General features: G+C 43.5%; 1 protein-coding gene across 1 annotated transcript in view; it reads left to right on the top strand.

The window, feature by feature from the left end:
- The window catches only part of CNKSR3 (CNKSR family member 3), a gene marked incomplete at its 5' end in the record, with an annotated part of 70296 nt that overhangs the window by 7803 nt on the left and 51031 nt on the right, over positions 1 to 11462 (top strand). The window contains 2 exons of the mRNA XM_019526744.1: positions 9366 to 9568; positions 11234 to 11321. Coding sequence (XP_019382289.1) covers positions 9366 to 9568; positions 11234 to 11321 — 291 coding nt within the window. The remainder of the gene's footprint in view (positions 1 to 9365; positions 9569 to 11233; positions 11322 to 11462) is intronic.

The following is an 11462-nucleotide window of genomic DNA, read 5'->3' on the forward strand; positions in this document are numbered from 1 at the left end:
TCAGCTATTCAAAAATGCTATATTGGATTGATATATTTAAAAAAAATAAAAAAAAAAAATAAAAAAAAAAAATATATATATAAGAAAATGAACAAAGCTGGATGATGGCCAGAACCTAAAGCTGTGTTTTATCTCCTACAATTTCCTCCTAATTTCCTTTTTAGACAAAAGTTTTGACCTCAGACCCATTTCTGGAAATCCTTTGTGTAGTGCAGCTCAAGTTAATGCGTTAGATAGAGTTCATATTCTGTAGCTGACATATTCTTGTTCTTTTTGGGGGGAGGGAGGAGATAATGGGAAGAAGTTTCTCCCCATTAGCTGTGCTCTTTGTCAGCTTTACACTGCCTCTTTTCTCTTTAAGTTTTAGGAAAGAATTTATTGTTAAAAAAGTTGCCTTAAATTTGCATCCAAGGTTTCTTGCTTTGCATTTGGGTGTTGACTTTTAACATTTTTGCTAGTACTTTTCTTTTTGTCCGTGATCCTTCTGTGCATTCCCCCCATCTCTGTCTCTCTATCTTGATGTAGTTTTATGCATTAATGCATTCAGTTACTTCTTGCTGAAATGGGACTTCTGTAATATTTTTTAACATCTTGAGTTAAAAACATTCTACTTTGTGAAACATGTTTATAAAGATTGTTATTTATACATTCCAAGGTCCACTACTCTTTTACCTGATACTAAATGTTATTCATTTGTCTGTGACTTACACTTCATGGAGTATAGTCGTTCAGCCTGGCATGAGAGAGCTCTGGAACTTCACCTTTTCCCCCTCCAACATGATTCTTTAGACTGTGCTAGCTTTCTGTTCTGCCTGGCAGGGTCTTCTCTGGACCTTTTACAAGAATGTCTTCTGGTTCCATTACATACCATAAGAACTGTGACCCTAAAGAAAACAGAGTTGTCTTTGGAGCATCTTTCTCCTTAAATGGGAACAGATGTACAAGTGTCAGCCTCTGAGATCTTCCCAGCCTCATCTGGCCAGTGAATAAAAGACGGTCTGAAGCCAATATGTTACTATAGAAGAGATGTCAAATAAAATCTAGAAGAGGACTGCAATGAATAAAAGTTAATGACTTGAAAAGGACACTGTCAAATTGAAAATAACACTTGTAAATATAGCATCTATTATACTAATAGGGATTGATTAATAGAACTGGAGAATAAATTCGATACATTTTTTTTCCTGTTTACTTCAAGCATTTGATAGCACATTGTCCATAGTCTTGTTTCAGGATTTTGATGATTTTATATGCTTCTCAAGGTAGTTTACCAATAACAGCCACTACAGGGCTGTCACTCAAGAGGCAGCAGGTGATAGCGTACTCAGAGATAAAAGACTAAGGCAGTGATTCTCAACCAGGGTGCCATGAGATCCTTTTAAAGGTGCCAAGGAGTGTTGCAGTTATCAGTCAATACAAGCATTTTTCAGTGTGTAAACACCTATGCAGTCATAAGACAAACCCAGAAATTTCAAATAAGATTTCATAGGGTCAAAAACAGTTTGATCTGTTGTGGCCTTTCTGAGTTATTTGCAACAGAAGAATTGCTCTATTCTTTTCTGTAGTGAGAAAATGAGCGAAAGATAAAAACTGGCACTTTCTAAGCATGCGCCTTTGTTCTTGAGCTTTCCTAGAAGATGGTTCTAAACAAATGAGTCAAAAACATCTTTACACCTTTTAAACCTTTTAAATTTAAAGGTGTCACTCAGGGAATTGAACTGTATATATCGAACTGTATATGGTGTATTATTTTTGTTGGAGAACAAGCTTAAGTGACCGATATTTTGAAGTTTGTAAAGCCACAAATTTGTTTTTTAAGCTCATATTAAACTGTGGCATGGATTAAAAAGTAAGTAATCCAAATATAAGAATTGGGGCAAAAAATAACCCCCATCTCTGGAAGGCAACATAATGGAGTGTTTATGAAGTGGAGCTGCATAGGTTCAATGAATGAAGAACTAAGCAGATATTTCTGGGAAATAATAGTTTCTCTCTTAGTTTGCTTTCTGGATTTTAGGCTTCTGAATTCCCCTCTGGCTTTTTATATATCTTGTTTACAGAGCAGATTAGTTTCAGCACCATTCAAAGATGAGGCTGTTTCTAGGAGTTAAGGTGGTCTTTCCTAAATTCTTGATACATGGAGTGCACTTTTTTTCTGGATTAAAATTGGAGTCATGCTTCACTTGTCTACCTGAAAAAGGGAGTGGGGAAAAGCAGTGGTGCAAGCCCAGTTTGTAGAGGACCAGTCCCAGTGCAGCTGGCGGTGGCTGGAAACTAGATGAGCACCGGAGCCAGGGAAGTGGAGGCTGGAGAAATGGTGGCATTGTGGGCACAGGGAAAGCCTTGCTTACGGGAGGCAGTGTCAGGCTGAACAGGTTGAAAGGAGCTTTTCCACTCTTCACCCTGGGACTGAGGAGAGGAGGAGTGTTTTTTTGTTCAAAAAAAAAAACAAAAAACAAAAACTCTACGCTGCCCTGGGAAGTTGTGGGACATAGGCACAGCTGGAGTGAGGAGGAGGGCACCAGGACACTTGTTGGCAGGGGCTCTCTGGAGCTCAGTGTGGCAGGGCCAGATGAGAGAGCTCCTAACTGCCTTGTTCCTTTGGTGCAGGCAGGGCATGACAATGGCAGTTTGCAGATGTCTAGCTTCTCCCAGCTCCCTGCTCCCTTGCTGCGGCTGGGGAGCTGTGCTGAGACCAGACATCTGCAAGCTGCCTGTGTTTGGGGGACACGGTTCCAGGCCACGCTCTGCTGTACCCTGCTCTGCCTCCTAAAATACAAAGAGAAAAGTATCATTTTTTGCGATACGCTTCTGCCACTGTCAGGGCATGCTTTGGGAATCATAGAGTTAAGGAATCTTGGTAGCTTGGATTCACCCATTTTAGTTTAGCCTGATTGGGCCTACTCCTCCCTGATGCAGCAGGTCACATCACTGTGGTCAGCATACTCCAAAACACTGGAGTTGTTCCTTGGGCTGGATGGGTGGTACTCGGTTGGTTCCTTAGCTGGATCCTGCATGGATTCAGCTTGTGGGATTAGTCTGTAGGTGTGATCCAGCATGATGGCCTGACCTCAGATGACTGAATCCAGCTGCCTGCTGGTGTAGTCTGGGACATGGGTCCACATTTTCTGGCCCACGGGGCTTTCGGCAGGTCTGGAAATTTGGCAGGAGGAAAGTAGCAATTAATGCTGCCTCTGCTTTCCTGCTACCAAATTTCCAGACTCACCGGGAGCCCCTCAGGCTAGATGATGATGGCTGCTATAGGCGGAGGGCTGGGGCTGGAGATGTGCTCAGTGCCCCAGGCTAGAGTGGGGACAGGCTGGAGGGAAAAGGGGATGGAGTAGGAGTGGCTGAAGAGGGGGGAGGGGAGCAGAGTAGCAGGGAGAAGGGGAGCCTGAGGCTGGGGGTGGGGTGCAGGCAGGGGGCAGAGGTGGTGGGGGGAAAGGGACAGGTAGAGCAGAGGGAAGCTGCTTGACCTCCACACACCATCTGCCCCCTACACTGCCTTTCCCCCTGCAGCGGTGGGGGACTGAATTAAAGACAGCTCCCCAAAAATTAGATTCCATACATGGAAAATTATAACAAATTGATACATTTCCCTTGTATTGAATCTAATTATGGGTGGGGGGGAGCTTGTCTTAAATTCTAGTAAATACGGTATCATCCCAATCAGGGGAAAAATTGATTGGGTGATGGTTCAAGGCCACCCTTCAACTTCTATTATGTTATTGTGCCATGGGCTCCCACTGCAAAATGGCATCCTTATGTGTGGTGCTTGTATGAAAACTAAGATTGATCAAAAAATGCTAACCCTAGAAGTCCCTTAAGATGAACAAATTTTGTTGCAGTTTGAAATCTGTACTCCTTCTCTGTGTGCAGTAACAGTCTATACACATGTAACACTTTGAAGGGTTGCTTACCTGGCTGGAGGTTGTTCCACGTTGAGGCTTGTCTCTTTGGAGACGCTGTACTAGGGCAAAGAAAATTTATCCCAGCAGGGACCCTGTACTCGGGACAAAATGAAGCTGTCCTCAGACAGGGACACCAGGATAAAGGGAAAAAAATGGAATAACTTCTGGAAGAATGGCCAGGGTTTTGAAATCAGAGAGGAAGTTAGGGAGAGCCCATGAAAATCCCAGCCTCTGGATTGGCTGGGAGGGTTTCTTTAAAAGTGGGGAGTTTTCCCTGCCCGGTGGGTAAGGGAGAGGGGGAGAGAAGAGCATGCATTGTGGGGAGGGGGCTGTGTAGGCTGGGCTGCAGTGATTCAACTTCCTCCCCACCCCAGCTGCTGATGGGTCAGAGGAGCACTCATAGCCCCAGGACTTGAACCCGGGCTTTGGAGGGAGCAGGCTGATTGCTGCAGGCAGCTTCTTGAGGAGCACATGGGTGGGGAGGGGAGTGTGTGTGTGTGCGCGCGCGTTTGTGTGCGCCTGCCTGCCTGCCTGCAGAAACCTGGTCTGGTGCCTCCAAGTGCTCAGAGCAAGGGGAGGTGAGACTTGGGGAACTAGCCCCAGCTTGTTTGTGTGTGAGACCTGAAGGGAGGGCACAGGCTGCAGGAGCTAAACCGTATGTGTTCAGCTGTGGGAGAAGTGTATCTGTTTTAGCCTACAGTCTGAGCTGTGCAGCCCACTGTGCCAGGGCTGAGGGAGTGCACATTATGTGTTGAAGGGACCCAGATATAGGACTAGCTGCCAGCAGTGCGGTGATGCCTGGGCCAGTGTGGAAGGACCTGCCACGGTGCTAGTGGGAGGAGCTGGGGGCTATTCATTTTCCCTCCCCTCTCTCCCAAATCCTTGATTCAGCGTACCAGAGTACGTGTGTGAATTAATTGCGCACAAAGGTCATCAGCAGTGTTTATAAATAAGTATCCAGTAGCTCATGTTTATAAGTATTAAGCAATTTATTTATTAGTGTTTCAGTGTATAATTATAGTTGATGTTTTCCCTTTAACTTGCATCATACTTGAGGGGTTATCACCTTGTGAAACCCATAGGCACCCAAGTGACTATCCTTGTACCACCAGTGGTCCTTTTGTATAATGCATATAGAGTTATTTTGGTAGCAATTTGTAATTTGTATCTGCTTTAGCTATATCTTATTCTGTATATCATTAAATTGTATATGATTATGTGTTTGTAAAAATTATATCTGTGGTTGCAAAGGGTTTGTAAGTGTAAAAGGGACCCTCCCTTGTTGGAAAGCCCCATGTCAGCTCCCAGGAGAGCCAAGTGAGGCTCACGCTGCTGGGCATTCCAGGATTCCAGCACTCAGGTAGTGCTGTGTGTCTGGGTTACACATAAATGAGCTAGGTTTCTGGAGCTACCAACTTAGCCCAATACTAGGTATGCTAACTGAGAATGAATGAACATCTTGAGTTACTGATGTGCACTAAGAATTTCCACAAGAGTTTTTGGATTGCAGGAATGCTTTAGGAGATGTCCATTTGAACATGTCCTTTTATTTTGGCTGTTCTAACTCAAGCAGTTATTTGAGCAGTGCAGTATTTAATGGACTGCTGTTTCTGTAAACTATAATGTGATTCTGAAAAACAGTTCTTTTGAGGTGTATTCTCTCAAGCCACACACTTGCAGAGCTACCCAAATTAATGAATAACTAGATAGGAATGTTTGAACTAATACGTTTCCAATGGTCTGCTTCTTTTTCTCTGCGTTAGTGAAAGTCATGTTTGTTGATAGACTGAACCAAAAAAGAAAGGTTTTTAGGATTTTTTGTAAAAGTATAAATGATAGAAACATAAGTAACAACTTTTTCCTTGAAACAACACTTAACAGTGCAATCTTAACAGTTTATTAAATTTGTTTTTTTAAAACAACCTAATTTTTTTTCTTTTGACTACCCTTTCCTAATTATGCCTTTCTTATGCCACACTCATACCAATATCTGAATGCCTTTTTAGAGTGCATTAAGACATATGACTGAACAACATCACAATGGTGGTTCACCCATCCACTCCTTGAGGAGAAATGTGTGCAAGGGAGTGTCTTGTTTTGTTAGTCTGGAGTTATTTTTTAATTTTTTTAACATATAGGCTAAGTGTGAAGTAAATCTTATATGTGACCATAACAACTATAGGAAAGATGAAACCTGAGTTCTTCCTGCTCCCCCTCCACTGCTTGCCCACCTTTGAAACTGAGCGAGGTATGCAGTGAAGTAGTTTTATTCAATGATAAAAGCTTGCACAACTTAGGCGTGCACTTTTTTTTTATTATTATTATTTTTGCATATAATTTAATGCCTGTGTCTGTGAAACTCAGACCTTGACAAGTTTGTGGTTTCTCCCTACTCCCCCATTTAAAATGGTGGCATGTCTATATGAAGTTCTGGCTGCCTAATTTGACTAGTTCGTTTGATACCCTTGAGAGTAAAAGAGCTTTAACATTTTCAGTCCCTGGTGAAGGTATATTCAATCCATCCTACTTCTTTAACAGGGGATGTAGGCCTTTAGAGTTTTTTGGCACATTGCACTTTCACATTTTTGTGGCTACAGCAGCTGGCGTAGCAGCCAGAGCTGCTGGTGGAGAAGCAGCACACCAAAAAACAAACCAACTCAAGGTGTCTTGTAAAAGAGAGTGGAAAACTTGGCTGCTGGAAGCCCCTTGGAATGATGTTCTGTTGTTTATTTTTCTTTAAATTGAAAGGTGGCAAGTTTATGGAGCTGCAGTTAGTACTTAGACTTTGTTTTTATCAAAGCCAGCATCTTTCCCTCTCCATGATGCAGGAAAACTTAAGGATATCCTTTGCTGTTGCAAGGGTATTTGCTTCTCAGGCACATCCTCCTTTCAACTCTGGCAATTGACCTCTCACTGCACTTTTAAAAATGCTCTGTGCTCCCTTGCCAAGTGCACTAGGGGGCTTGTGCAATAAACACCCCACCCTCTCAGAGACTCTGGCCAGAGGGAGGTAGTTTTGAATGAAGTTCAGTGATGGCAAATATCACTTTGTTGTAACTTGTATTATTTCATTCCCTGTTGCTTGCTCTGGAACTTCCTTAGTTGCCAGCATCCAGCTTTTATCGTGAACCTTTGACCAGGGAAACCATAGAATATCTGAGATTTGAATAGAGTGGAGCACAACAGTCTGTAACAAATTCCTCATTAGGAGTATTGCCAGTAAAGGTCAGGGTTGGGAGGGTATCTAGCATTAGATAAATGTGAAAGGCCATTTCTAGAGGCAGTGGGAGGGCCTGGGAAGCATGATGTGACATGGGAAGGAAGACTGATATTTTCACTGATTTGTTGCCTATTTCTTACCATTGGTCAGTGCTTTTGGTGCCAAGTGCTGGCTATGCAGAAAACCACCAGAAAACTTCATTTTTCCTGATGTATATGCTAAAAGGTGTAAGCCTTCTTGGTATAATTGTTTCTTAATGTTGGGTAGGTACAGATGTTCAGGGAGGTTAGGAGGAGGTTAGATCACATTAAGAATGGCTGGCTTGTCTTGGTTCACCTGGGTGTGGACCGTATACTTGGGTTGACTTAACTAGGGATCCAGGAGCAAACTCTACAGAAGTTCAGGAAGTTTAGATTGATCTATAAATGGCTGACCTGAGGCAAGTTAACTGTACCATGGAGGGTAGTCTAACTTAGATCAGGTCAGGTGAGACTGGCCTAACTGTACAGAAATTTAGTTCCCAGTGCAGCCCCAGAGCTGTGAAAGCCCAGCTGCTGGTCCCAGCCTTGAAGCTGTGTTTTTCCTGCCCATTCCCCCTGGCACCAGGCTATTTTTAGTCCCCAAACACCTTTCCCCTCCTCAAAATGGACACTCCCTCCCCACCCCATGGACTGGCCTGCAAGTCTGCCAACTTCCCCATCCCAGCAACTTCTTCTAGTGCCAGGACCCAATCGAAGTAAGCTGGGGTGTGGGGGGTGGGGAGTGGTGGGCAGGATGCAGGGGTAGTTTGCTGGGGATGGGGTTTTGCTTGCCTGGGGGTGGGTGGAGTTTGTTGGCTAAAAATAGCTTCTTGTCCTGGGCTCCCCAAGCCCCCTTTGACCCCACCATCCCTCCATGGACTCCATTAGCCCCCCCATCCCTCCAAATCCTCTGTGGACCATACTCGTCTCCCTGATTCTGCCAAACCCTCCCAGTCTGCATTAGGCCCCCAACCCCCCCGCAGACCCTGCTAGGCCTCCTCCTATGGGCCCTGCTTGCCCTTCCCAGCCCAACTTACCTTAGATCAGGTGCCCCTTTTTAACTCGATCTAACCTCCCCCTAAGCTCCCTGAATGTTTGTATGTTCCCTTGGTATAAGGATTTTTTGTTCTTTATAAGTTTCATATTGGGTAGTGGTGGATTTAGCTTGAGTGTTTTGAAGCCTGAGGTTTTTGAATTTCAGTCTTTGCTCTAGCATTGGTGTAGCTTCTGCTCAGACACTTGTGATGGCAGAGCGATATGTCTGCTAAAGCAGTGATAGGGGAATTTCACAAAAAAATTGGTGCACACAGTAGATCCTTGACTTTTTCAAAATGTAGCTAGTGATTTCCTTGAGTAGCCCAGTTCTTGTGTACTCCTCATGAGCTGGCTTTAAAGAGACATTTTCCAAAATAAATGAACTTCCCTAGTAGAGGAACATGGCTGCTTGTCATAATCAAAATATTTATGCTTGTTTATGGCTGTGAGGTTACATTCATTCTCTGGTAGTTTGCTTTTTGCTCCCACATAGGCTTAAAAGCTTTCTTTTAGTTGCAAATGGAACATAGCTTTGCTATTTCTAGTTTTCCATCTTAGTACTGAGATCATCTGAAACCAGCTTGCTTTCCTTTCCTTTTTGATGCTGTGATTCAATTACATTTGGGTAAAGGATAAAATTCCCAGTGACTTCACTAGAAACTGAGGAGTTTTGGCACCTGGAAAAGTTATTCTACAGGTTACAAAGTGAGATGGTGACAGGGTTAAGGATATGTGGCATTCTGCAGTGGGACATGGAACCCTGCTATGTCTGAATGTTCAGAAAACTCTGGATCTCCTCACTTACCAGTTCCTGTATATGGGTCAAGAGCTAGCCATGCTTTCCTAGCTAGTTGCTTACAAACCCATAATAAGGTCTGCTGCTTTCTGTAGGAGCTGGCACACTGAGGGTAAAGAGGATTAACAAAGGTTAATAACATGAAGTACTTTCAAGAACCAGACTACCTACTGGTAATTCAGAGACTGCAATTCACAGAATTTAAAGTTTTCTGAGAGTGCTTGTTTTCAGTTAACCCTGTTGCTTACATTTTACAAACACTTTTTTCTTATGTCATAAAGTATAAATTGTGGCTAGGTCCCTCAAAGAATCTGTCTGTCTGATGGTCTAGTTAACTTAGACAGGGTCTATCTGCTATTATTTTTCACTAAACTTTCTTGCAGAATTATGGCCTTGAAACGGACAATATGAAGAACTTGGTTCTCAAGTTACGAGCTTCTTCCAACAATCTGCAGAATTATATCATTAGTCGGAGGAAAAGTTCAAATTATGATGGAAATACCTCACGCAAACCCCCCAATGAATTCCTCACTTCAGTGGTAGAGCTCATTGGTGCTGCTAAGGCTTTACTAGCCTGGCTGGACAGGTATGATATTGGTGCATGATTTCTGTTCTTAGTTTTTTTAGTTTGTTTTTTGTTTTTAAATGTTCATATGTGTTTGTAACCAGAATTATTCTTTTACTTCTAGCATGGTGTGTGGGTGTAAAGGCCTCCTTGTCTCCTTCCTAATACATACATCTTTAATTGGCAGGTTTCATTGACCTGGTGGTGATGGCTATAGAATGCCTACACTTGGACTCTCAACACCCCTAAAATGAATGGAAGTGATTCTACAAACCAATGGATTTGAACCAATACTTACAATAGCAGGAGACCCTTCCCCCTGTTCCCCTTGCCCCTCTTAGTGAAGATAGGCATCTAAAGTAGACTCAAGTTCCTCCACCTGTGACTTTCCTTACTGTCCCCCCCGCAAATATTTTTGAAAGAACAATCTGTTAATGTGAATAGTTTTAATTTTTGACTGAATTCACACTCTCAGCTGCATGCTTGAAAAACTAGGCAGCAAGAGACTCTTTCACTTTTTCTGGCAAGGACTGTTTGCTCTGTGACAGCTGCAGCGGAAGCAAAAAGGCAACAGAGCAGATAGTGTTCTGACTGTGATGCTGGGCGGGATAATAGATAAGCATAAACTCTCTCTCCTCCTGCCAGCTTTCCCAAGGAGGAAAGTTAAAAAGAGAGCTGAGAGATCATGGGCAGCGAGACCTTTAATCCTTTGAAACGGGCCTTCTGTCAGTGTTGGACCTTCTTCTGTTCCTGGGAGTGACATCAGCAGCCTGCTCTTCCTGCCTTGTCCTCTCCTCCTGATTACTGCTTGTCCCCATAATTTCTTTTTGCTACCTTTGGCTCCAGAAGCAACATGGCTAGCTCAGGGGCTTTCAACCTTTTTGGAATAAGTGTACGCCTGGCGGCCCCCTTTTTAATAATTGTACCCGGGGAGGGGCGTGTGGCAAGTGGCTGGACGCAGAGTTGGGGCAGGAGGGAGAGGTGGCGAGTGGCCAGAAATGGAGTGGGGGCATGGCAAGCGGCGGCAGCGTAGCGTCTGTGCGATCCTGCTCTCGCTCCACCCTGGCCCTGCTCCTATGAGGCCGTGGCATGGGGTGGCATCGCTCTGTCCCTGCCTGCCCCCATGTACTCTCTAGGACCTTTCAAAGTACCCCCTACACGTACCCTGCAATTCACAACCCCTGGGCTAGCTTATCCAACTTTGAACTCTTCTCCTTTTCTCCCTGCCCCTCAAACTGGCTAGTAGAAGGACTGAGGTGAATCCCCTCCCAACCTGTCTAAAGTCATCTCTTTTTTTAATGAGGTAAATTTTGAGTCTTTTATAAATAGTATTAAAAAGCTTGCAGCTCTGTACCTGACTCCCCATAGAGAAAAGGAAGCCATTAGGCAGGCTGAATTTTTCCAAGTTATTTTGCATGATAGACAAAACAGTTGTTGCAAAAATCACTTGTTTCTGACCATATGGGCATGCTTGCCTAATATTAATCTAGTGTTAAAAATCGCTTAAGTTTGTTTACTACTGTTACAGTATTCACTTTAAATTTACAGTTTGTTAACCTCTTAATTCAAACAGACTTTGAGTCTGCTGTCAGACCTGTGCCTGCATCACAGCACTCTGCTTGTAACAGCCAGATTTGGCAGCATAGTGGACTCTTAATTCTAAAGGAGACTTCTGTCTTGTTACAGGACCCCATTTACAGGAATTGCTGATTTCTCATCAACAAAGAACAGAATCATTCAGCTTTGCTTGGATCTCACCACCACTGTTCAGAAGGTCAGCTGACTTTTCCCCGCTCCCTCTCCAGAAAGGAAGGAAGGCTGGTGGCTGGGAAATAGCTGTACACTAGTTATATGCATGTTGTTAATGAGAAAAATGTATGTAGAGCTTGGAGGGATTTTTTTTTTTTTTTTTTTT

This window comes from Gavialis gangeticus, unplaced genomic scaffold, assembly GCF_001723915.1.
Source record: "Gavialis gangeticus isolate Ggan-Ray unplaced genomic scaffold, GavGan_comp1, whole genome shotgun sequence".
NCBI lineage: Eukaryota > Metazoa > Chordata > Crocodylia > Gavialidae > Gavialis > Gavialis gangeticus.